Here is a 27,845-nt window from a genome sequence, read left to right as displayed (position 1 = left end):
AATTGAAAAAGCAGTTCGTGATTACTCTAGATTTATATAGTTAAAAAAGACAATGCTTCAAAGTTAAAAGATGAGTGCGCATTTGATAAGTGAACAAGCATTTTTCAAAACAAATTTGATAAAAGTAGCTCACAGTGATTTCCCAAATGAAAAAAGAAAATATTTAATCTAAGAGATAACTTTATTTTCAGTGTCATTCAGATAACTCCAAATTTTGTGCTTTGTTTTGTTTTAAAAGAAATAAATAACCGTATGTCTAGCACATATATAGATTCAGTCATAATTTAATTTTTAATGTAATTATTGATGGTAATTTAATTTCACGATGTTAAACCAGATTTTTGCTGGAAGTTTAGTGAAGAATGAAATTTTAGTTGGTGTTATCGTTCTTGTCGTCGTATATTTCATAACGTCTGTAATTAAAAGGCTGGGAAGAAAACTTCCTCCAGGGCCATATGGGTTACCTATACTCGGGTATGCACCATTTATGACAAAGAAGCCTTATTTAAAGTTTATTGAACTGAGTAAGAAGTATGGGGACATATTCAGGTTAGTAAGATGGTTTATTAATTTGTTTTTGATTACTTAAATTCTTGTTCAATCTCCATTCTTAAATACCACTAAAATTATTTTATTTAAATTTTATATTTCATGCCTTACCGAACGGCCTGCGTAGGGGGCAAGGAACTCTCTTCTTGCATCAGAAAGGTCCTGGGTTCGAATCCCGGGCAAGGCATGGATGTTTCCTTCTCTCTTTATGTGCTCTATGTCTTTTCTCCTTTTTGTGTTAATGTGACCCGGCCTATAAACGGGTTGTGGTTGTGTGAATGGCGTGGCAGAAGTCGAGTTCCTGGCCATAGATGGCGCCACTGAAAAACAGGAACAATCGTACCCCCACTGTCTAAACTGGCATACGACAAAAAAAATTCATGCTTTTGAGATATGAATGATTTTTGATGAAAGTTTTGAAAAAATTAAAAGTTCTCAGCTCATAACTTTTTTTTAAAACATTTTCTGCCAAAGATATGTATTAGCACTTATCACAGTGTAAAGATGTAGTATAAGTATTCTTTGGAAAAAGAAACTGAAGCAATATTTTGTTTAGATGCTGAGAAAAGATACATTGAGAATGGTCAGTTTTAGTATTTATATGCCCCACTGACTCCTCAAGTTAAACTTATAAATAACTTGCCAATTTATGAACAAAGCTAAACAACCCGAATTAAGCAAAATATTGTACATTCTGTGTTTTGATTCTGCCGACCAGGTGATCGAGTGGTTAGCGTGTTTGACTGCGGAGCCATTGGTCGCGGGTTTGAATCCTGCTCAGGGCATGGATGTTTTTTTCTCTCTGTGTGTTCTATGTCCTTTCCTCTCCTCTTGGTGTGAATGTGTGAATGTGACCCGCCCTGTAAACGGGTTTGTGGTTATGTGACGTGGGCGACGCTGCTCCACCGCCGTGGCTTCGCTACAGGTGCCCACTGGGTAACGATTAGAGAGTAGCAGTTCTGGCATTTTTGTGGTCAATGGGACAAACCCCAAGTGCCCGCCATTAAAGAAAGAAAGAAAGAAAGTGCTTCGATTCTAAAAAAGGTCCTTGTTTATAAAATGGAAACTATAGTATGTCCGCTCTTTCGCTATTATTTGTACTTTATTTACGTTGTTTATATTTTATTCATACAAAGTAAACCCTATATTCATTTGGATACTCCAATTTTTATTTCAGTATTAATCTAGGATACAGGAGATGGATTATATTGAACAGTTCTGAAGCTATTAAAGAAGCCTTGCTAAAGCCTGAGTTTTTAAGTCGACCGCCATATGGTGTATTTACATTATTCAAGAAAGAAAGTAAGTATTAGTTCATGAAATATGCTCATGAATTAATACTTTCATATTTGTTTTATATTATTATAAATTACAGGGTGTGGTTATTAGTTCATAGAATTGATTCTGAACAGATTGATCGGGGGACTCCTGAAAATATAATTAAATTTTATACCCATTGAAATTTTTTTGAAATAACTTTCTCCTGGTGCAATGTTTGTACTTGGAGAAAAAATGATCAAACACAGCTTTTAACACCTGGTTCGGAAAATTTTTTTAATTTTGAGTTTATAATTTTTTAATTAAATTTAATAAAAATTTTTTTTTTCTTATGACTTTAATCAAATATTTTTAAATCTCTTTTAAAAAATTTGCAAATTTGTCAATAACCTCGCAGTTATTGTTAAATTTTTCTGATTTAGTGAATTTGTGGGATGGGAGAGGAATCGTTCACCATACAGTTCAGATAAATCTCTTGGAAACACTTTTTTTCGTAAAAAATAGTAAATATTCTAAAAATACGAGGTTTAAAGAGGTCGAAGACATTGTGGCGTAACTACCACTATGAAAATTCAACATCAATTCACTGGTATATAAGACTTGCTAACTTGATTCAACCACGAGGTACCTTTTGGTAGATAAAGGTTGACATTGTCGATAACTCCGCCCCCACATTGGTGACCCGGACATGATTTGAACATACAGTAACGCCCACTTCAATCTGGTAACGCCTACTTCGTCGGATGATCCACATTGAACAGTTGACTTGCTACCTGTGACTGCGACATAATCAACCTTCTCACACTGTTGCTACTCAGTCTCATCTCGATTAAACACAACGACTGCCTGTATACACTCGACTGCTAATAGCAATACAGGAGCGACTACGACTGTGAAGTTAATACACCTCTCACATTCAGCACTCAAAAGCCCGGGGATCTTAATTCTAGCTCTCCCGGTTTTTCACAAGTGCAGCAACTAGTGGTATTTGTTCATCGAATTCTATCCCAGACAAAATTCTGGTGGGAGAGTATTATGGTTTAACTACCACTACGAAATTGAAACATCAATTCACTGGTATATCAATTCACATGCTAACTTGATTCAATCACGAGGTACCTTTTGATAGATAAAGGTTGGCATAGTCGTTAACTCCGCCCCCACAACATTAAGAATGACAGAATTGTAGAGAAATCTGAAGGAGGACTTCAAAAGTTGTTCTTAATACTTTTTAACTGTCGAGTACAAAAGTGCAGTATCTGGAGTGATCTGGAGAAAAGTGATCTGGAGAATCAATATTTGTTAAATGGGTTTGTAAGAGCAAGACTAAACTTTACCCGTAACAGTTAAGTTACGGATCTAGACCAGCCTTGCAAAGAATATTTTCAGTAGTAATTAGTGCAGTTTTGGTAAATAATAGCCACACCTTGAATACAAACGCACTGCAATATTTATAACTAATTTTGTGTGAAATTTAGGCCCATTCTTCACAAGTCCTGTTCATGTATGGCAGGAGCAGCGCAAGTTTGTTGTGCAGTCCATGAAAGATCTGGGATTGGGGAAATCTAAAATAGAAGAACATGTCAAAGTACGTATGTAAATAAATTGTTATAGTACTTTATCCAAAGCTGAGAGATTTAGAATTACCGTTTCACCTTTTTTTACGTTTAAGTTTCAAAGTAACTGAGCAAGCTCAGTTTTGAAGAGGTGGAGGTTAGTTCAAAACACATATTTTTGAAGAGTTGTGAAACGGCATTGCAAAATCTCTCTATTTTCATCACCATTTATCGGGGTAGAACTGTAACAAAATGTCAACATAGTGGGAAGAGGTTGAGTTTTATGTTTCTCAAAGGAACGTATTTTATGAACAATCCTTATTCACAGAGTAAGCTTGCAGCATGCAAAAAAAAGTTTTTGTGCTGCATTGTTATATGTTTCTTTCAAAAACAATTTTTATTTTGCTAAGTTGTTGTTTTTAATGAGACTTGTCAATGACAGCAAGCTTGCTTAGTAAAACCAAGCGAAATTAAGGCAGAGGATGCGTTTCTTGTTATTCAGGGGTGCCATCTATAGCCCCAGAATACGACTTCAGTCACACACACACGTCACAGCCCGTTTATAGGGTGGACCCATTCATACATATATTCATTCATCAACAGATCATAATTTTAACCTGAACCACAGTATGATCATTCTCTAATTAAGTTCATCCAAAGCAAATTGCTTTGTAATGGGAATGATTTTGTGACTCGGCAGATTTACCAGTAACATTTACTAAACGGAGAGTCTTCGGCTGGCAGGGAGCAATTTCATGACCTTTTTCACATGGGCTCAACGCCCTACCTACCAGGCTATCCTGGTCATTTTGGTAAGTTCTTCGCTTTATAGTTTTGAACATCTAAGTTTGTAATACCTGTAAATTTTTTGTGGGATCATAAAAACATCATCAAATAAAGCAACAAACCTGCATGCATTAATGTTCACTGTTTTTATTGCCTATTATTCTTTAAAAAAATTACCACTAAGCTGAATGAGTTTTCCAGGAGGTAAATGTATAATTAAATTCATGAATGATCAATGCAAAAGAAAAGTTTGATGTATTATACTGATAATTGAACTTTTTCCAAATGTGATAATTTTGATTCCAACTGCCATTTAGTATTGTTTCTTGATAAGTTCTTTAAAGGTTTCCAGGATATCCACAAAAGAAAAAAAACAATACATATTTAGAATTATCTTATTGTTTACATGAAAATAGTTATTTTTTTTTCTTTTTTTACCAGAAACTTTCGTAAAAATCTCTCTTTTGAAAAATTTAAGAATGTGGTTTATCATTATATTTCCCAAATCTCCTTACATAAACTAGCTTTCAAAACTTTTTATGAATTCTGTTGAGAAGATTCTTTATTGTTAAAGTATTCTGTTTCATATTATATTTATCATGAGTTTTATCACTATTTCAATTATTTAAATTTTTACTCTTAATTAAGAGTAAAAATTTCTCTCTATATCGCAAGATCACTGCCGCCGCCGTTTTGAGTGTTCACCTTAATATTGCATTTTGTTTTGCTGCGCAAAAATTACGAAGCATAGAAACTTGAAATTGCGATGGTAAGTAGAAAATTGTTCGCAGAGTACAATGAGATGAAGAAAAAAACTAAAATGTTATTTATTTGCTATTTTAACTCAGTTCGAGGATTATTGACTGTTAAACGTGTAAGAAGAAATGCTGTGTAAACCACTTTACACGCCGCAGGAATAAAACTACAGAGCTGAAATTTGATAAGCTGAAAGGGCTATGTTTGTTTGAATTTAAACGAGATTTTTTTTCAAAATTCTAATTTGTTTGAAAGTTATTACAATTTCAATAGATTTTTTGCGAATTCTTCCTCATTTCTTATTCTATGTTACATTTTATTTTGAACTATGTTAAATTTTGTTTTGAATTTTTGCAAAAACTTTATAACTCAGAAATTTGAAGTTACGATGTCTTGGTGTAAAATGTACAAAGAATTCGATTGAATAAAAAAAATTAAGATTCGGTAATTAGTTCGAAAAGTATCAACTGTTAAATTTGAAGTATCAACTGTTAAACTTGAAGTTGGCTGATCCAATACAATGCCCGCTAAAATGCAACTGCAGAGTTAAAATTTTGCATGTTGAAAAGACAATTTTTAATTATAAACTCAATGTGAGTTTTTTTTTTCACGTTTTTCAATTTTAAGTGCGTTTTTTTGTGATTTTTTTTTCATTTTTTCTTGTTTTAAATAATGATTATTTATAATGATTGTTGTTCTCAAAGAATTTGTCTTTTTTAAGATCAACATTTCATTTATATAGGCTTCATTTAATGTTAAAAGTAATAAAAAATATATTTAAGAAAATGGATCCATAAAAGATGAAGATGGCTTCAGTTTATGACTTTTCATTCAAATCCCTTAGTTTCGTTACGACAAAACACATTATATAAAATGTTCCTACATAAATTTATTATTATTATTAGTAGTATTATTTTATTTCCAATGAGCTGCACAATCGGTCTTGCCGATGAGCAGACCTAGTGCGTTCTCCAGAGGTGGTATCCACTCTTTCAGGACCACCACAATGGGTGAGATTCCGTTGGTCATTTTAATTTGGACGTCTAGTTTCTGCCACACTAGATGGCAGCACCGAGACTCTATTTGGATGCAAAAGTGCGCTAGGAATTTAATTTTGCCGGAAATGCCAAGAGCCAATAAGGCACTCCAGGGATCTTTTAAATGCCGCATAATCACACGACGTGGCCGCTGAGAATTTTCTGCATCCCGAAAATCCGGTGTCTGGGCCGGGGTCGAACGTCGACGACAAACCAACTGCGCCACCCAGCCACAAACGAAAAAAGATGAATTTATATATAAAATATATAATTATAAATTTATCATAATTATATATTTTATACATAAATTCATCTTTTTTCTTCTTCTTTCTTTTGAAAGGTATCGAATTTAAAAAAACAATGATGAATGTGAGGTCACTAAGTGGGTCAGCGAGTTGAGCGAACAGGGGACGGAATTTTTATTCTTAATAAAATGCTTAAATTCTGCTTTATTTTATATTTAATGTTGAACGTCATAAATTTTGTCTTCTACCTTTCTTTCAGGATGAAATCTGTGCTGTGATAGACGTCTTAAAATCGCACGGTGGAAAACCTATGGATCTTAAAAGCCCTTTAGCTCCCAGCATGTCCAACAACATTATGGCCTTGGTCTTTGGTGTACGGCACGATTTCGATCACCCAGATAGAGTTTTACTGAATGAAAACGCAGAGACTATTAATCAGTACATAGGACAAGTCGGTTTATTGCAACTCTTCCCATGGTTGAGATATTTACCGTTCGTCAAAGGACCAAAGTATACAGCTGCTGTTAAAGCGTTTGAAGGCAGTCAAAATCTTTTCCAGTGAGTTTCATTTCACTATAATTAAAATGTTACTTGACATGAAATATTTTTACATACTAACTTTCAAAGCTGCTAGAATTGTCAATGAAAAAGTGGTATAATGACACTTTTTATTCCACTATATTCAACTACAACAGTCAAATATCCTAAAATAAGATGGTTATCAAACTGTTAACTGTGAGAAAAACCGTTTATTAACTGCTTCCACCTGATACGGTGGAAGCAGTTAATAAACGGTAAAAGCGCCAACCGACCAGTCCCCGGGATAGTCTGGTCGGTTGGGCGCTGGGCCCATGTCCGAGAGATCGTGGGCTCAAACCCCGCCGGCCGAAGACTCTCCGTGTAGTAAAGTGACTGATGCACGTTAAGTCTGTTGAGTCGCAAAAGTTCTCCATGTTCCCATAACAAATCAATACATCTGGGGATCGATCGTTCTCTGATTCAGGTCAAAATTACGATGTGTGGATGAATGAATGAATGGATGTATGAATGCGTTAGCCCTATAAACGGGTAAGACGTATGGTGTGGCAGAATTCGAATTCTTGGCCATAGATGGCGCCACTAGAAAACAAGAACAATCGCATCCCCCTCTGCCTAAACAGGCATACGTCAACAATTTAATACGATTAAGCAACCAGAGTTTTATCGCGTCAAGTAGGCCCACCTCTGAGTTCCTTTCAGTTGGGTACATATTATAGCCGAGAAAACTAATCTGTCAATGTCATGGCCGTTGGAACGGGTGTTCAAGTCACAGCGTTGACACCATGCAAAAAATACGACAAAAAATACAAGATACGACAAAAGATGAAAAAAGTACAACATCGCAATATTTTATGATTTTTAATTAAATATCAATTATAATTGTTCTACTATTATTATACAAGGTGGATTTTAGGATAAAAAAACTAATCACACGAACAAGTAATTAATTTAGAAAAAAATTATCTGCTCTAATATCCATAATTTTACTTTGTTATTTTGAATAGAGGACAATTTTACCTTAATTAAAACTTTACATTTTAAATATTTATTTAACAAGCAAATGTTTTAAAAAGAATTGGGAAAGTTTCGTTTTTATGAACTCTGGAATAAAAATCATTTTAATTTGAAGTAAAAAACTGTCTTGTATGCCAGCATTGAACTTTACAGAAAAAAACTGTAATTTAAAAGCGGTGCCTGTTTTTAAGCTGATGAATACTGTAATTTTAACAACAACAAAAATACTCTATGAAATAACTACGTCATCATTGTGGCCAGTGAGAGCCAAGAGTATAATTCGCCAGTTTATGCCGGAATTCAAACCTAGGGCACCCCATGCCCTGTGGGTCAGAAGACTATGATCATGTGTGTAGGCAGTTTTAATATATCCCAAATCATTCCAAACATTATATATCATAATATTATATATAATAATCATTCCAAACATTAAAATTTACTTTTTGAATCGACAAGAGTATAATTTAATGAAAAATACGTTAAAAAAATTGTTTTAAATGTAGCTTTTAAATTTTTATTTCAGAAATATATATAGGAATTTCACTTTACTGTTACATTTTTATCAGAGTAATTAGTGTTAAATTATAGTACAATTTTTCAATCTGTTGGATTAGTTAATACTCTTGACAAACTTATAGTTTATATCTTATCATTTGCAAACCTGCCAACTTTTACGCATTTGGCGTAAAATTTTATTTTTATATTTAAAGTGATAGTAAATATATACTATTTTTTTCTTTTATAAATTTAATTTTTAAATGATTTTGATCACCACTACTCTTAAAAAAATTAAACATATAGATAAATATGTGCTACTATCATGGTTGTCAGCTTAAGCTTTTTCAAATGCAACGTATTTCTTTTTGCTTAAAATTGAAATTTTAATTCCACTTTAATACCACTGTCAAAAATCATAATGGAAGGGATTAAAAGTTGGCAGGTATGCATTTGACATTTTACAATGTTTGAATGACTTTCGAAAATTAGTTCTAAACAGTTCCACAAGATAATTAGCTAAACTTTTTTTTTGTTGTCTTCTTTGATGTTTCTTCTTTCGAAAAAACCTGCCCCATTTTGCCCGTATTGCAAAGGTGGACTAAATATACCAAAAAACAAAAATTATGTTTTTTTCTTCATGTTTTCGTGTTATTTTGTAATATTACTTAGGAAATATAATTTTCTTATTAGGAAATATAATTTTCTTATTAGGAAATATAATTTTTAATATAAAATTACGAAAATTATTATATTTTAATTGCTATATTTAATTATTTAAACGTACTATATTATTTTTTTACATTTGCTCGCCATATTTCAGCCGTCATTTTGTTCTTTTTTTTTTGGGGGGGGGAGGTATTTTTAGTATATTTCAGAATTTTAACTATGAATTCAATTTACCTGCACATAAAAACCCTTCAATACAAATTTTGTCGAAATACTAATTTTGACCACGAAACCTTGGATGCTGTGCCACGTGTTCTTCGCATATTTTTGACTCTTTAAAGCTGTGAACAGCTTTAAAGAGTCAAAAATATGCAAAGAAAATATGTAAAAAAACAGAACAAGAAAACTGAATTTTTTTGCAGGGCGCACGTATGATTAAAATAAGAAAAAAATCTGCATTTATGCTTATGCAGTTATTTCTTAAATTTAAATTTTAAGATATTATACTTATTATTTTTACATTTCAATTTTCAGCAGTAATTTATTTTTGAACACTTAAATTTATAGTTGTATTTTACTGTGAACAACATAAAAAATTTCCCTATATATATTTTAAAATTATGTGGGAAAAATACACATTTTATGTATGTAAACGTATTACTCACAGTAAAATATTTCTGTACTTATATCATAATTAGTATCACTTAAATCTGTGAGTATATTAAAATTCAGTGCATGATATAGTTTTTTTTTTATTTCTTAACAGCAAATTGATAAAAGAACATAAGCAAACCCTTGAGCCCCAAAACATACGAGATTATGTTGATAGATACTTAATAGAGATGGAGTCCCGAATACAGAAAGATCCAAAAACAACTTTTAATGGTAAGATACCAAAAGATTCTTACTGAAAATCATTTTTTGAGTAAACAAACCTTTGATACCATTCTACATCTAGCTGCAGTATCTTGAATTATAAGATACCAAAAGATTCTTATTGAAAATCATTTTTTGAATAAACAAACCTTTGATACCATTCTACATCTAGCTGCAATATCTTGAATGGCAAAATACCAAAAGATTCTTATTGAAAATCATTTTTGAGTAAACAAACCTTTGATACCATTCTACATCTAGCTGCAGTATCTTGGCAATGGCATAACTAGAAAATTTTCTAAATGTTCCAAAAATTTTAAATTTCTACTTTTTCTGTTTGCATGACAGTTTTTTGTGAGCCAGAGCCTTTCCTTGAACCTTCCTCCATTCTCTTTTCTTTGTGATTGTTCTCTAGTTAGTAATCCTTAGGATTTTCAAATCTTTTTCATAGTCAAGCCATCTGATCTTAGGCCTACCTCTAACTCTAGTTCCCATTAATTTGTAATTGAAGATCATAAATGTCAAGAAAAAAGGGTCTATTCGACAGATATGACTCGTTAGATTTAAGCGAGTTGCTTCGATGTATTTGTTGATTTGTTTCCTTGATAGCGTTTACAGGTCAAAATTATGTCGTTGTCTCCATGAGTCATCCAACATTTATAGTACCGAAATTTTTTCTCAAGGATTTTTTCTCAAAAACATCAAGACTCGTAATTTAGTTAGATTGCTCGTGATTTAATTAAAGATTATGATCAATAAGTTAAGACAGGTCTAATGATTGTTTTATATAGCAATATTTTTGTTCATCTTTGAATTTATTTTGACTTTTGAAATGTTATTAAGCTGTGAAGGCATCGAAAGCTGCTATTTTAAATTTTAGTTTCTGTTTTTATAAATTTCTTAGTGACTAAATAATTACACAAAAGTGCATGATTTTTTTTCGCATAAAATAGTAATCATGAGCTTTGAAAAATAAATTATAGAAAATAAAAAGTTTTTTACTTCATTTGTGTAGGATTTTAAACCAAAAATTATCCATTTGGTTTTTGCCATTCCTATTTTCTTCACGCGCTTATCAGAAAACTTTTTATTTAACAATATTGTGTAAAAACTTTACTGCTATATTTTTTTTCATCATCTATGAATAAAAATGTGAGCATAGTAGTATGTTGATGAATATCAATAATGCATTGAAATATTTATCCCGTAAAATTTTTATCATCAGTGCAAAATAAAAAGAATTTCAGTTGAAATTAAGTTGAAATTTTTAATTCAGTTGAAATTCGAGCACGTTAGCAGCTTAACATTAGTGCGCAAAAATATTAATCCTCAATGTTTCTTACCATTTCTGCAAATTGAAAATTAGCCTTTCATATAATTAAGTTTAAATTCAAGCAAGCTAATTTCGTATTTTTTTACTATCCGAACAAAATAAAAAGACTAAAATGGCATAACTAGAAACATTTCTAAATGCTCCAAAAATTTCAAATTTCTTCTTATACTTCTTATGTTAGCATGGCAGCCCTTCGTGGGTCAGAGCCTTCTGGAACTTTCTTCCCTTTTGTTCTTTTTTTTTGTGATTGTCTCCAGTTAGTAATTCATAGGAATAATGAAAAAGATGGCTCTCAGGTAATTCAATTGATATTCAAGCACATTAATAATAATGCTAATCCTATAATTTTCATATCATACGTAAAAAAAGAAAAAAATGCTTTTTAGATATTTTAGTAAAAGTTGATTTTTCAGCAATTAGTAGTTGATATAGTTCTTTTATTCTGTTATTGTTATAACGAACGTATTGATATAACGAACTAATAAAAAATAAATCAGTTGGAGACTAAGTATCACCGTAAACTTGCAGGTAATGTATTAAAAGTATTTAATAAGCTCGTAGCGCTGGATTTGAACATTTACAGATGCTATAAGTGAAATCAAGAGTTTTGTGTATATGTCTAAAAAATTATGAAATGGAATATTATGAAAACATTTAGCACTCACAAAAGCGAAGAGCATCACTAAGTTTCAGATGAAAACAGGTTTGACTCGACAGTTGACATAGTTGATCCATTGTCTTCGTAATTCAACTTGAAAATACACCAATACTTAACACCCCTCTAAGATTAACTGTTCATCAACAATGACGAAACAAACAATTCAATTAAGTGACGTTATAGAATCGGATTCCGGTCCAGAGGGGCCGGGTTCGGTCCTCTAGTCCGCTAAGACTCACTGAGTACATGCGATATACGTGCTCGTAAAATCTGTGGAATCGGAGGTCCTGTGGCTTGTTGTTGAGCAGTGGCATGGGTACAGGGTTCTGGAGAAAATGTCCTTCTCCTTCTTATCTCTGTTTAAATTCAGGAAGTAGAGATCAGAACCCTGAGTAAAGATGGTGCTGCCATCTTTACGTGGGGTTTTGAACTGAGATATACTTTCATCATGAAAGTGGTCTCTTGTCAAACGAAAGGCGTAGCTTCCTCACTTAACTCGCAAAAAGGTCAAAGGCTGGGGAGCTCGGCTTGTTCCAGTGTCATTCGAAACAACAACAATAACATCATTGAACAGTGCTACATCATAAATAGCCAGTAGAACAGAAATATATCAGTCTTTTAAGAAATAGTTTAATGAGACGTAGACCTGAAGGTTTAAATTTTCATTTAGTAGCCAGTGGACGTAGACTGTAATGCCTTAATGACCATTTGTTCCTCAAACTTAAAAAGTCGGTGACTGATATCAGTAGGTTATTTTAATTTAATAGCCATTTGATGCAAACTTTTTTTTGGTTGGGATTATATATATATATATTTATATAATNCCTTAATGACCATTTGTTCCTCAAACTTAAAAAGTCGGTGACTGATATCAGTAGGTTATTTTAATTTAATAGCCATTTGATGCAAACTTTTTTTTGGTTGGGATTATATATATATATATATATATAATTAATCCCAACAAAGAAAAAGTTCAAATTCATAACAAAATTCAGTTAAATTTACTTACTTTAAAGAACTTTATATAAAAATATTTGGGGAGGTAAGATGCATTAAATGTTGGCATTACACCTTTGAAATATATGAATTGTTAAGGAATTCCCCTTTCACAATAATCTTTCCAACACAAGTTGATGGATTCTGAAATTGATGGATTCAAAATATTGAATGGAGACGTTAGACTTTTCAGTGAAAACATTGTTTTCCAGAGTCTCTTTCGGCATTGATCTACTTTTATTATTACACGATTTATATAAAAATAGCTGGAAAAAAGTGATCCGTTGTTTAGATAATTTAGGTCGCTACTTCTTTTTTCTTGAGTCACCACGTCGCGAGTGACTATTTTCAGGCCAAAGTGAAGTATAATGTCTCAAACTTGAGTTGCATAAAATATTTTTGAAAAAAAAATTCACTGAAGTAAACTTAGAAATATAAAATGAGAAATTCACGAATTTCGAATAAATAATTGAAAAAAATGAATATTAAATGATACATGAGGTGTATTATTTTTAAATATTCAATAATTGAATGCTTCAATATTGAATACTTAAAAACACCATGGGCACCATCAGATTTCTTGTGATTACGTTTCAGTTTCAAATTTTGAAATTGAGATCAAGAAATTTCTTACGATGTGTAAAATACGACTTTTTTTAAATTAGGTTTATCAGGAATCAGTTTCATATTTTGACACATGAAATTAAATTCTTTAAAATGATGTAAAATGTTGCATACCTTACAATTAAATTTGTTTTACTATTTATTAAATAAAATAATAAATATAATATTTTTGGTAGGGAATTATTTTGAGATAAATTGATCTGCAATTGTCTGCAGAAATTCGCTTAAAAAGATGTCAAAGCACATCGAAATATTCAAAAATTGAAATTAGGATTAAGGGGTGTACTTTAAACAGTTCTTCTGATTAAACTATTGGGACCATATATCTCAGATTACTGATACCCCCCTTTTTTTAAGGGTATGGAATCGAAAATCCATCAAAAAGTTATGTTTGTTTAGAGAACATACGTTTTTGTGAGAAATTTTATAATTTAAAATTTCGTAGGCACAAATAAATTAGCATAGAGTTTACTCTCCTTCAAACCATTAATATTGAGTCCTGGTTCGTTAGATCAGGGTTCATTAGATCAGAAGCTGTTCAGAATGGTATGTGTTTTGGTGCATTGTACACTAAATATGCACCGAAGAGCCATTACATTATGACCACCCTGCTAATAACATGTATGACCACCTTTAGCCCTCAAAACTGCTAGCACCAAGCGCTCACCAACTGGTCCTACAATTCCCTTACATTGCGAGGAGGTAACGTGGCAGCACGAATTCGGCTTTCCGAGTAGGACCACAAATGCTCTATTGGATTAAGGTCAGGTAAATTTGGGGGCCAAGACATGACTTGAAAGTCACTGGAATGTTCATCGACGATTCGATCCTTATGACATGGTGCATTATCCTGTTGGTAAACACCATCCCCCGAAGGAAAAACTGCTGCGATGAATGGGTGAACCTGGTCTGCAACTATGTTCAAGTAGCTTACAGACGTCCGGGATTGTTTTATGAGGATTATGGGTCCTAATGTGCCCCATGAAAACATTGTTCCTGGGCGAGCCCATTGTAATAGATGGAGGGTGGTCATAATGTAATGGCTCTTCGGTGTACATTTTAATGTAATTTTATAACTGTACCTTTTTTTAATTAATGTAATTTTATAATTGTTTATAATTGTATCTTTTGAAACAATTTTAAATGCAAATGCAATTTTCAATGTACATTTTCTTTTATTTTCAAATATAAGTAATTCTCTTTTCGGTTATGTACTTAAGTGCATTTTTAATTATTTAACATTAACTATCTGTAATTTATTTCACCAGAAAATACGTTAGCTGATAGTGCTTCTGATTTGTTTGGAGCTGGAAGCGAAACAGTGTTTACTTCTGTTTTGTGGTGCGTCTACATCATGGCAGCTTATCCACAACTTCAGAAAAAGGTGCAGAAAGAAATCATGGATGTCATTGGACCTGATAGGATGGCAGAATTATTAGATCAGAAATCAATGCCATTCACGTATGCAACCATCTTAGAAGTCTTGCGCTTTGTAACGATAGTACCACTAAATCTTTTACATTAGTAAGTATCTGTATTTTGAAAGTTAGTTTTCATGTCCATATCTAACCGGAAACAGCAGTTTTATTGCAGTTTAATGTTTTCTGACCAACTTGGCGAACGTGACAAGTTATTCGCCAAATCATTATATAAAAACACTTACATCAAAATGTATTTGAAAACAATTTTTTACGATAATTGCTAGAAAATGTAAAATTATCATAAAGCTAAGATAATTTGAATGAATAAAGTAGTATATTTCGAATGCGCACGAGCAGCCAGTTCTAGATGGGAAAGAATGAAATTTTCAGGACATGGATTGCTGTTTATTTCTTTAACCTTATTGATATGCTCTACTTCTAAGTTTGTAACTGTTGTATTGGATTCACCTCGTATTTTTTATTTGATTTTATCAAGAGATACTATCAAAGTACACAGCTTTAATATTTGTGTTTACTAAAATAAAAAATTTAGGGAGGAAAAATTTTGCATATTTTTGCATAAATTGTATGAATTGAATGAAAAGGAAGAAAAAATAATTTAACTCCAAATGTTTCACTTGTCATGTCATTTGTCATGTCAACTTCATACATGTAGGATATTCTATAATAATCACACTTAGTACACATATTTTTAAATTAAAGTGACGTTAAAAATATACACATTAGATGTCCCAAAATGAAAATAATATAGTCGCTTACGGAGCACTCTGATATGGCATTTTGCTTAAAAATTGCGTAAACTATTTAGTCAAAAAAGTGCTGGGAAAGTGGACTTGAGTTTAGCATTCAATGTATAAGAAAGAATCATTCATTCAAAAAGCATATAAAAATTTATTTATTTTTTTTCTGTTAAGCAACGTAAAAAAAGATGAAGTAAAACAAAAGAAGTAATAGAATATTTTTTGAGAAAAAAATAAGTATTCTAATTTCTTAGTAACATTCCTGGAAAAAGACACACCCATTTCTAATAAGGTCAAAACATCTAAATATAAATAATCTAATAATAAGATTAAAAGACTTGCCCTCTTATATTTTGTGAAGTAGTCAACGTGATTATGTAAATATATTTTATGTATAGCTTTTATTTATGAAAGGTGGTTGATAATTTGGTTATTATTTAAAGAAAGAAATTGATAAAGATTTTTCAATAATTGATGACTGCTAGGGCATTCAGATGTATTTTTAAACACGATTAGGGTAAACTAACCAGTGAAGGAACACTTAAGCTTCGCTTACCCTTTAAAAAATCATATTAATTTCAAAATTCGTAATTTTAGTTAAATGACAGTGTCAACATATTTGCTACTAATTGCAAATTATGTAAAAAAATTGTAGAGAACTTACATAATATTGTTTTAAAGTTTTGGAGGTTCAAATAACAAGTAGTAAGAAGACCAAGTGAAGGAACAGCTCTTACCAGGGAAGGAACACAAAATTTCCCAGTAAAGGAACATTTAATTTTGGCTATTTTTTAATGCTCTTTATGAATTTAATGCTCTTTATGAATGTCTAAAAACAAGCCGATTCTTGAAATTATAACATACAAATACTTGGAAAGTGTAAACTTTTTTTTGTAATCATGAATTGAAAAGTAAAGTGTCAACATATTAACACATACTGTTCCTTCACTGGGAAATCTATGCCCAGTAAGTTATCATGCCTGTTCCTTCACTGGTTAGAAGTTGTTTTTTGTATTTTTAACATACTTTTGATGCAAAACATCACTAAAGGTACAAGAAAATTAAAGTTTTTCTTTCATTTTCATTAACTTAGAAAAAACTCAATAAAGGAACACACGTTCCTTCACTGGGTTTTCATCGTTTGGTGATCCATTGAATAAGCAACCCCTTATCTCAGTACTTGATTATGCTATGATGCTTAAAAAATAAAACGTAACTTCAATAACTATTTTGAATTCTTATTTTCACAGTGAGAAAAATAAAACTATTACATTCAATTAATTCCACTTCAAACATATAAATACAGACACTCACCTTATAATTTTTGAAAAGAAACAAGGTGTTGCAGAGATAATAACAAATTTAAAAAAATTTCCAGAGAAGTCCAGGTAATCCAAAATATTGCTAGATGACTTCCTATTGTTTGGCAGTAAGCTACTGTTACCAATCAATCTAAAGAAAAACTTTCAAATTCTTATTTTTAATCAATATACACTGGTGTGCAAAACTTAGGCAACAAATGCGTTTTTTGTCATAACTCTACAAGAAATCATCCGATTGACATGAAATTTGAATATGATGTACATTATTTTGCACTTAAGTGATGGTAAAAGAATAATGGCGCAGAAATGAATATAAAGCTTAAAGTAGGGTATGAACAAGAAAAGGCTTTATTTGACATATAGTGGCGTTACACATGATTGCCTGAAGAAGCGCAAGTACAACTGGCAGATGTTCCCTAGTATGGGATATGCCCTCCCCTTACTGTAATTGTTGCTTGGCATCGTCTCTCTATGCTAAGCACCAGATTATCCAAGAGTTCTTGGGGGTAAACGTCTCCATTCCTCCTTTAACGCATCTTTCAGCTGATGGGTGTTACCAGGAGGATACTGTCGTGTCGCAAGACGTCTCCCTAATGCATCCCACACATGCTCTATGGCATTTAGATCTGAAGAGTAAGCTGACCAATCCACTCGTGTGATATCTTCACTTTCCAGTAGCTCTTGAACATTAGCAGTACGGTGTGGCCGGGCATTGCCATCCATAAAAATGAAGTCTGGTCCAATGGCACCTCGGAACAGACGCACATGGGGTAGGATTACCTCATTGCAGTAGCGGTCTCCAGTTACAGAACCTCCGTCGAAGATCTGAAGCTCAGTCCGCAAGTTCAACATAATGCCATCCCAGACGACAACTCCACCGTAACGATCTCTTTCCGCAATGTTATTGGGATGAAATCGAGCTCCAACCTCTCTCCAGATCAACTGACGTTGAGAATCGTTTGTAGCACTAAAACGACTCTCATCTGTGAAGAGGACGCGACTCCATTGATGAGGTGCCCAGGTTTCGTGTTCTCTGCACCACTCTAAACGGTGCCGCCGATGGCTAACTTTCAAAGGGATGCTGCGTTCAGGACGACTAGCAAATAAGTCACCTTTGTGGAGGCGTCTGGCCACTGTAAATCTTGATGCTTGTCGTCCTGTGGCTGTGCACAGTTGCTGAGATATGGCGCTCGCTGACGGTTTCTGCTGACGGCTGACGTTGAAAACGGTTTCTTTTCGCCTGGAGGACAATGTAACGGTCATCTCTTGGTGTTGTTTTCCTTGGACAGCCACCACCAACCTTCCGAACAGCTGTACCAGTAGTTTTAAAGGCATTCCAAGCACGAGAAACAACACTTTTGTTGATCCCGAACTCTTCGGCGACACTGGTCACACTACGCCCCTCCTCAAGCTTCCCAATCATTCTTCCTCGAGTAAAGTCGTCTAAATGATTTCCTGAAGACATGTTTCACAAAATAATCACTTGCACTTGCAGCGAATGTCTTTAACTACGGTGCTCTTCATCCTTTTATCACAGCTTTGACCTGCGTGAGCCGATTCACAAGGTTTACGTACACTTACATCACCTACGACGTTTTATTTCAAAAATTTGCATACAAATAATCTTTCTACTGAATTACGTGCATATTATACTGCAATTTCATGGCTATCTTATACTTTGTTGGAGATCTGCGGCTGAAAAACCCCTTGTTGATTAAGTTTGCCACACCAGTGTATATGAAATGTTCCTTCACTGGGTAGTGTTCCTTCACGGGTTGGTTTACCCTACATAAGTTCCAAATTTTCAATTTTTGAGTAGACACTTGTTATTCGCAATTTATATTTACTTCAAATCCATTGAAAATTGCATCATCACTAATTGCACTCAGCAGTCTCAAGCATACTATCACACAATCTTTATTACACCATTTACCGCCTATTAACTTCAATCATCAAATCCATTGCACATTGCTTCATTACGATAAAATTAGCAGTCTTTATTGCACCATTTACCTCCTATTAATTTGAATACATCCCAGTTTTTTTTTAAATATCTTTTCAAACACATGCAAGATAGAATACATCAATGCAATATTAACGTTGATCTGACTTTCAAAACTGCTTCTATTCACTTTTGCATCAGGAAAAATGGTTAAAAATATTTTTATCGCGTAGTTCTTCAGTAAAAATTTTGGAGCAAAAATTTGGTCACTGAATCATTTGGTGCAAAATAAACTAGATGTAAAGGTTTTTTTTTTTTTTATTTCCAATGGCAAGACAAAAAGGTACAAATAGAAAGATGAAATAAATAACGAATACAAATGTGTACGTAGGATAACAAAGAAAGAAAACCGAAGTCATTGCCCTAAAAGTTCTCTTGCTTCCCAATATCTTGAGGACCCAGTGTGTCCATGAAGGGCCCCACATAGAAGCAGGTGGTTCCTGTCCAATTTCTCTCCAGATTTACAAAGTGGACAAAAAGGCGTGGTGGAAAGGCCTATGCGGTATAAGTGAGCAGAAAGACCATCGTGGCCTGTATATAAGCGGATGGCCGCAACTGCATCACGTCTACTAGATGGAAAGGTGAACCATCTGGTCATATGCATCACAGATGAGAATGTTTGAAGACGAAATTATCTGTAGTACATGGTGATTCCATGCCATCGGAATGACTTTAAGTTCGAAAATTAGAGCAAACACAAAAAAACCTTAAGTGTAAGGGCAGAGATTTCTAAAAAAAGGTAGGTAATTTTTATGAATCGGAGATTTAAGAAAAAAGTACAAATTTTTATTCTCAATTGTGCAATGAAATCTTTGCGTAGTATTCATTATAGAGTTTATAACTTTGCTCATTTTGCTTTGTTCATCATTAATGGAAAAACTGAAATTGAAAAACAGAGTTTAATATGTATTAAAATGAGTTTTATTTCTACTGCATACTTATAATTCATATGTTTACGAAAACTAATATGTCATGGAAAACCAAAATTTTAAACTTCTCAAATTCATTTCCAGCACCACAGTGGACACTAAGATTCGAGACTTTTTCATACCACGTAATACAGCAGTGCTGGCTAACTTCTGGGCAGTTCATCATGATCCAAAATATTGGGACGATCCAGACACTTTTAAACCAGAAAGATTTTTGTCAAAAGATGGAAAATCTGTTATCAAGCCTCCTCATTTCATGGCATTTTCTCTTGGTAAGTTAATGGATTCAACTTTCTGAAATTAAAAATTCATAGCTGCAGGCGTTCGGAGAGGTACGTTATAAACACATAAAAGCAAAAACAAGTCATAATCGAGATTGTGTTGGTCAATCACGAGACAGATTTGCTTCTAACGATCGATGCTTATCGATCGTTGTATTGTTCATCGCAACTTACGATCGAAATTTGTTTTCATTGCACAAAAGTAATAGTAATGTCAAATAGACACGAAAACCTCACAAGAATGATCAATAGTGGCAGTTTATCATTTTATGTTGAAAAACGTCTTATCTGGCTTGGTAATTTTTTTTTTAACGGAAGGCACCGAACTTATCGTTCTTCCGCATGGAAGGTGCCAGAAGTGTTGCTCACTTTGAGCTGCCTGGTGAGCACCTTGCTACCAAGTTCACGGAGACGAGCAACATTACCCACGCCACACTGTCACAGGTACCTATTAATTGGGTGAGCCACATTGACACATCACACCCAACAGAGGACAACACATAGAGAGAAATAGCCATGTTCTGAGCGGGATTCGAACCAGCAGCCATTGTCTTCGCAGTCAGGCACGATAAACGTTCTGCACACCTGGCTGTCGTGGTAAAAAAATGCCATAAGGAATGCGGGTGTGAAAATCATTTATGATATATACCAGTTAGCTGAGATTCGGAATTATATGGTATTAGTTGTAACTATATTTTCAACTCATGCTGAATCTTAAAATTTCATGAAATTTTTACATTTATAACATCGGTTTGTTTTATATTTTCAGGTAAAAGAGTTTGCCCCGGAGAAGCCATGGCTTATATGGAGATTTTCTTGTATCTTGTAACCATTTTGCAAAAATTTGACATTTCTTTCCCTGACGGTTATAAGCCTAGCTTTAATTCCCGTCTAGCAATTTCGCTTAGACCAGAGGATTATAAGATTCGATTTTTGAGCAAAAATTAATTTTGTACAAACCAATTTCCCCTTTTTTTTCAGCATTTCTAAACTAACGAGAATTTTTTCATACCTTTGAAAAAAATTAAAGAATTTTTTGATCAAATTAGGTAGTGTTATAAAATAAAAATTATCTTCATCAATTAAAAATTCTCTGCTTTATTTTTCCTCAAAAGAATAAAACCGAAGGTCTTTCATCAGTTTTGTTAGAAACATCAAAATTTATTTCTATTTCATATTTTATCTCCAGTCACTTACAGAGCAACACTCAAAATTGTTGTTACTTTTTAAAAACGAAAACAGAAAAAACTATTTTGGTACTGCCTAAATCATATTCTTCGTTCATCCATCATTCTTTCCCATGCTTGTGTGCGTTTTCAATATAGAAGATTCCTTTACAGTCCATTTTCAAATTTTTAACCAGTTCATTTGGTATTGTTTTTCTTAAGTGACATGTATATAAATCTCATTTGTTGCATACAAGTAATATGCTAATTACAATAAATAGCACGACTATGTAAAATGTTATTTACGAATAGACGATTATGTAAAATGTTATGAATATTAAATGTTTTATTAATCTGGTTATGTGATTTTATGTCTAATACATAACAGTACAGAACAGGGTGTCATTTAATCATCAGCATATTTAAAATAAAAAAATATTATACTCACTAGGGATCTCAAATTAATATTTAAACTAAGTAAAAGGAGAAGTAGTAACAAAACATGAAAACGTGAAGCTCTTAAAAAAGTTAAGATTAAAAACTTCGTATCCGATTAGATTATCAAACGAAGAAGAGAGGAAGTGAAAGTTGTTATAGGACACTGACTTTGATATTTTTAATCCTCAATAAGAATTAGATTGATTTTTATAAAAAAATTTCTAAGTTAAATATTACTTTGCGACCATGTATCATTGAGACTTCGAGGTTTTTTGACCGCTTGTACTTATTTGAATTTATTTTTTACAACATTTTCAAAAATATGTTTTAGGGATGGTCATTAGGGCACACTCTGATTGAATAAAGCATGCTTAAAATTTAAACCTGTCCTAATATGATTTAATTGTTGATGCGTTATTCCATATAAAATTATTTATCATTGTTGTGGTAGTTTTTCACAAAGCACCTCCAAGTTTGAAGAAGCGAACATATATATATACCTCCGAACNAAACAATAAGTTTCATTTATTGCGCATAAGCTGCAAGTAAACAGAACTCATTAGATAAGTTCAAAATGAAGATAAAACAAAGGAAAATTACAGACATATGAAAAAAGGGGGGAATAGAAAAATAATAATAAAAAAAAAATAACAAACAACTGGGAAAAAAAGGATAAAAATTTTTTTTTAAAAATCCGGAAAATAAAAGATATAATCTTTTCATCAGCCCACACGATTATATCAGCAAAAAAGAGTGCTTTCTGATATTGTATCAATATAGCGAAAGCAAAATATATCAATACAATAGTGTGAGGAGCACTCAAAAAATTTTTTACAAAAATTACAACAAATAAAATAGAACACAATGAGTAAAAATAACACGTAAACACAGAAAATAAAATAAAATAAAGAGAAAAAAGAGAATAAAGCATAAAACACAATCTATAAAGCGAGTAGTGAATTCAAATGTACTTACATGAACGGGAAATTTTTCAAGAATGATTTAAAGTATTTTCGTAACAAGATTGCCAGATTGCAAAATATGAAAACAAAAGCGAAACTTGAGCGAAACTAGAGGAGTTTTGTTTTAAAGTGCCGTTCTTACTGCATTGCTGAACTGCGTTTGATTTGTTAGTTACCAAGGATGGGCCCGAAAATGGATGTGAGCAAGATAATATTATACTGGATAATTTAAAGAAGTTGACCATAAATAATTTTAGAAAATAAATATTTATTTAAGAAAAAAATATAAAATAGAAAAGAGAAACATGAATTGCCTGTTTTGCACGTATTTTTAGCTACGGATTTGCCTGAAATGAATTTGCACATGGAAAAATTATATTAATTAACAAAGAAATATTTTTGGTAAATAATTTTAGCCACTGATTTGCACATGGAAAAATTATATAAATTAACAAAGAAAAATTTTATTAGTAGATAATTTAAGTCACGGATTTGCCCGAAATGGATTTTCCTTGTGCAAATCCATTTCGGGCAAATCCGTAGTTAAAATTATATGCTAAAAAGATGTAATTTTGCATATTTTAAAATGATTTAAATAATTGCGTACCTTACAATTCGAAATTTTTTCAACCAATATTAAATGAATAATAAATATTTAATAAAATATATTTTTTTTTTGCATAGAATTTTCTGCGCATGAACACATTTTATAATTGTGTGCAAAAAGTTTTCAATTCGCTCAAACCGTTCTCGAGATATGGTGAAATACTCAAAATGAGAAATTAACACTTAGGTGTCCAAACTTTGGATCGCTCTTTTGACCAAACTACGGGGACCATATTTCCCAGATTGCGGCTACCCCCTATATTTTGGGGGGTCAGAAAACAGAATCCATTGAAGTTCTATTAGGATCCTGTAGTCCAGAAAATAAAAAATTAAATTAAAACTGTCCGCAAGATGATTGTTAGAATTATGTGAAAAAATAAAGAGTTCATCGACAAGCTTCTGTTCCAAATAAACGGGTTCTTGTAAAAACCTGTGGTCCAGAAAATTCCAAATGCCCGCGTGATGAATGTTTGAGCTATAGGAAAAACAAAAAGTTCGTTGAAGAACTTCTCTTTCAAATAAAATGGTCTCTTGAAAAAAATTTTGGTCCAGAAAATAAAAAATAAAAATATTCAAACTTTTCTCATAATGAGTGTTAGATATCTGGGAAAAACAAGAGGTTCGTTGATGATCTTCTCTCTCATGTAAACAACTTCAAGTAAAAATCTGTGGATCTGAAAATTAAAAAGAAAAAAAAAACATCTGCAATCGACTAATACAGGCGAGTGAATAGGCCGGAGCAGAAATAAATAATTTCCTGTGATAAAGCAAGCAGTGACGCCCTTAGAACTTAATCTGTCTCGATGATGCGTAGTCAATATTTGAAGCAGATATTCAAGGTTAATGTTTTACTAAAATGTTTCTAAAAGCTATTTATACTTTACTACGCATAACTAAAAAAATAAGATAATTTATTAAAAAGTCTTTTATTTTCAGCTTAACATTGCGTTTCTTTTGTTTCTTGTTCAAGGAAAATGCAGACATTTTGCTTCTTTTCTTATTGTTATTAGTGTACAATGAACAAAAAAGTGAGCATATCAATAACTTTTGGTCTAATGATCGGATTTTCACATACTAAAACTTTATCTTAATGGTTCGAAGGGTAAAACTTAAAATTTATCAATTAATTTATGTCAACGATAACTTAAGTTACAAAATCAATCATAAAAACGTGTTTTTTTTTTTTTTTTATACATAACACATACATAATTTTTTTCCGACAAATAGCGATTTCTGACCCTCAAGTTGTATAGGCTCAATTGTCTCTTCCCTAGTGACGTAGTAATTACGAAATGTAAGAATGAGGACTCGTTGAGTTCTATTCATTACTATTATTACTTCCTTGTTCTTCGAATAATTTTAGAAGTAATTTTTCAATAGACAGATGATAAGCACGTTAACGAATGCAGCTTTTTGTTGAATCGTATTTCAACAATTTCGATGTTGTTAAAAGGAGAAATATTTGACTTTTCTTTTAAAAGGTAGACATAGAATGGTAGTCGTAGGATCTAAAATAAAAACATGTCTAAACTTATCAATTTTTCGTGTTCTTCTTATACTGAACAGTGACTTACAATAATCTTAATATTGAATAGTTATAATAGAAATAAGTCATAAACAGCTATAGATAGTTTACAAACTTTTATCAGCATACTAAATAAGTCATTAAATTATGCTATTAAATATTAAGAAATTAATCCCCTTTTGCTTTTTGTGTTTTAAAAAGCAACAGTTAAAAAAAATATAACAAAATCAGCAACACATGAACTTTTTTACAAAGTTTTCTTCTATAATGTTTAAAAACGGGGAGATGTAATTTAATAAAATTAAATTATATCTCTTTATGAAAAATTAACTTTTATCTCTTTAATTTATGCTTATGTGTATTTTTCTATTATTATTCCACGTATGCTATAATGCAATCACTAACAAGATTTTTTTTTTAGTGACAGACAATGAATTTTAATTTTCGAATTTGCGGAAAAGAAAGACAGGAACACTTTTTTAAAACTAACCTAAGTAAAAAACCGAAAAAAAAGTTTTTTAAAACTTGTGAGGCATAACTTTAAATTTGTCAAAACTATTCCATACTTCAGATAATAAAATTACTTGATTATGGAAAAGGAAGTTTATTCCTTCCTTAACTTTCATGAGTGAAATTACTTCTTTGTTAGCTGAGATCACTGTTAAATGTAGGTAATACTTATCACAAAATTTGAAATAATACTTATCACAAAAGGTAATAATATCACAAAAGCAATTATAAACTAATACTACATTACAGGGGTGGCCAACCTGCGGCTCGCGAGCCACATGCGGCTCTTTGAAGGATTATTCATGGCTCTCGATAAATGTACCCGACTTCCTTTTTCATTTTTGTGCTATTATATTTTAAAAAATTATTATCGTTCCGTATGTTCCGAATTTTGGAAATTTGTACCAGAATCGAAGTATCCTGAATTAAAAAAGGCTACTTGTCGAATTATTTCAATATTCGGAACAACGTACTTATGTGAATCATTTTATTTACCTTTAAAATTCGTGAAATCCAAGCACCGATGAGTCTTAACTAACCAGCATCTCAAAGAATTATTGAGAAGTGCTGTCACTAATTAATAAAAGTACTTTAAAATTCACCAAATTTTAAAGAATTATCAAGAGAAGTAAAATAAATGTGTTTAATTTTTAAATTCAATGTACATACTAAGGTAAACAACGTTTAAGAGCACAAAAATATTTATAAATGCAGACAGCTGTTTCGAATGCTCAAAGGGCAACCTTCATCAGTGCAACAGCAAAGGGCAACCTGTTGCACTGATGAAGGTTGCCCTTTGAGCATCCAAAACAGCTGTCTGCATTTATAAATATTTTTGTGCTCTTAAACGTTGTTTACTTTAGTTTGTATTTTAGCACAAAGGTCGCTCTTGTGTATTCAATGTACATATTTTTTACTTTTATTTATATGTTTTCAATAAACATAATTTCTGTAAAAAAAAATTTAATACCTTTTTTGCATACCTTTTAAATACGTATTTAATTGCGGCTCTCTCGAAAAATTTCAAATTTTGAAAAATGGCTCGACTATCAAGGAGCTTGGCCACATATTACAAAAATAAAATTTACGAAATAATCATTCCAACATTTATTAGAGAGCGAAGAAAATCTGCCATAAATAAAAATCTCTTATCGAAGTAATTAACTAGATAAGTCACTAAACAATAGAGAGATAAATGAATATTTAGACTAAAACTTATGTTAACATCTGTTAACATAACATTTTGTTGCATTTCATCAGGCAACAGATACATCCCTATTTTTTCATCTATGTTATTATCTATATTTTCACCCTCTATATTTTTTGCTACAGGTTTAACAGTTGATAATTCTTATTTTATAAACCCAAATAAATTTCAGATAATGCTAATTCAATGCTTTTTTTATCACAGTAAATTTTCACATTAATTCCAAAGCAGAAAAAGAAATGATCCAAGAAGTAATAATGTTACAAGCTTTTTATGATAGGAGATAAAACTACAACTCGAACTTTTCAATGTAAGAACTAGTTTCTTTACGTCACCTTTTCTTTAGACCTTGATAAGCGATCTCAGAAGACAAAATCATCTGCATAAAAATCATCTGCTATTTGAAAGATATAAAGAATTTATGCGGCTCTCATAAATTGATGCATAAATTCTTATATAAATCATGTACTTACACATGAACCAATGAATCGCATTCATTGGTAAAAATAAAACTAATACATTACACTGTTTATATAGTCTAATTTTTTGTTGTTTTTAATTGATATTTATATATGTGACAAGGAAGTTCTGTAACTCACTTGCTTTGCCCACCACTTCCGTGGTTGCCTATTATTTATCCTTTTTTTTTTTATCAAACATCGATATTTTTTTTAAAAAAAATAATGATAATAAAGATAATTATCTTTATAAAATACAAAATTATCATAATTTTAGGCAAAAACATTTAATAAGTTATTTATAACGGAATGAACCTGTATTTTAAAAATAATCAACGGTACTTAAAAACAAAACACTTTAACTTACAAGTAGAGAAAGTGCAACAGAATATGAAGCAATAAAAGAGGAATAATTTTGATTCTAAACGTTATATAACGATAATCATATGGCACATAATAGTTTCAGTTGAAAATGTCTTTCAACTCTCTTTGTCTTTTAATTTATAAAAATGTCGATTAAATGATGCGATTTAAATCTGGCAACATCTTACCTTGCCCTCTCTTATTTATTTTTTAAAATTTTTTTTTTTTAGTTTAGTTGATTTTTTTGTTATTTTTGATATTAAACATTTATTTTTGTTTTTTATTAGTTTTGTTATTTTTGACAACAAACATTAAGTGCAAGCTTATAGAATTAAATGCATAAATAAAGCAACAAAGGGTACAAAAATCGCCATAAAAATCACTTAAAAGTGGAGTAACTTTTGAACAAACTAAAAATATGAAAGAAACTTGCGTTCAATTTATTAATGAAGAAAGCCCTTTCTGCACATCAAATTGCAACT

The 27,845-nt window shown here is 31.9% G+C and overlaps 1 protein-coding gene across 1 annotated transcript; it reads left to right on the top strand.

Annotated features, from left to right (window-relative positions):
* Nucleotides 1-72: 72 nt before the first annotated feature.
* Nucleotides 73-21,651, top strand: LOC107449049 (cytochrome P450 2F2). Its single transcript, XM_016064451.3, has 8 exons — nucleotides 73-549; nucleotides 1,727-1,851; nucleotides 3,306-3,415; nucleotides 6,467-6,765; nucleotides 9,692-9,810; nucleotides 14,681-14,936; nucleotides 19,932-20,119; nucleotides 20,898-21,651. The coding sequence occupies exons 1-8, from the start codon at nucleotides 326-328 to the stop codon at nucleotides 21,074-21,076; spliced, it is 1,500 nt and encodes a 499-aa protein (XP_015919937.1). The 5' UTR covers nucleotides 73-325; the 3' UTR covers nucleotides 21,077-21,651.
* Nucleotides 21,652-27,845: the final 6,194 nt, after the last annotated feature.

This window comes from Parasteatoda tepidariorum, chromosome 6, assembly GCF_043381705.1.
Source record: "Parasteatoda tepidariorum isolate YZ-2023 chromosome 6, CAS_Ptep_4.0, whole genome shotgun sequence".
Taxonomy (NCBI): domain Eukaryota; kingdom Metazoa; phylum Arthropoda; class Arachnida; order Araneae; family Theridiidae; genus Parasteatoda; species Parasteatoda tepidariorum.
This window is presented reverse-complemented; position numbering and strand designations above follow the sequence as displayed.

Excerpts from the sequence above, each read along its gene's own strand:
- LOC107449049 (XM_016064451.3), top strand. The coding sequence starts at position 326 with ATGTTAAACCAGATTTTTGCTGGAAGTTTAGTGAAGAATGAAATTTTA. Across the intron at positions 550-1,726 it reads AAGTATGGGGACATATTCAG|TATTAATCTAGGATACAGGA; the intron begins GTTAGTAAGATG and ends TTTTTATTTCAG. Across the intron at positions 6,766-9,691 it reads GGCAGTCAAAATCTTTTCCA|CAAATTGATAAAAGAACATA; the intron begins GTGAGTTTCATT and ends ATTTCTTAACAG.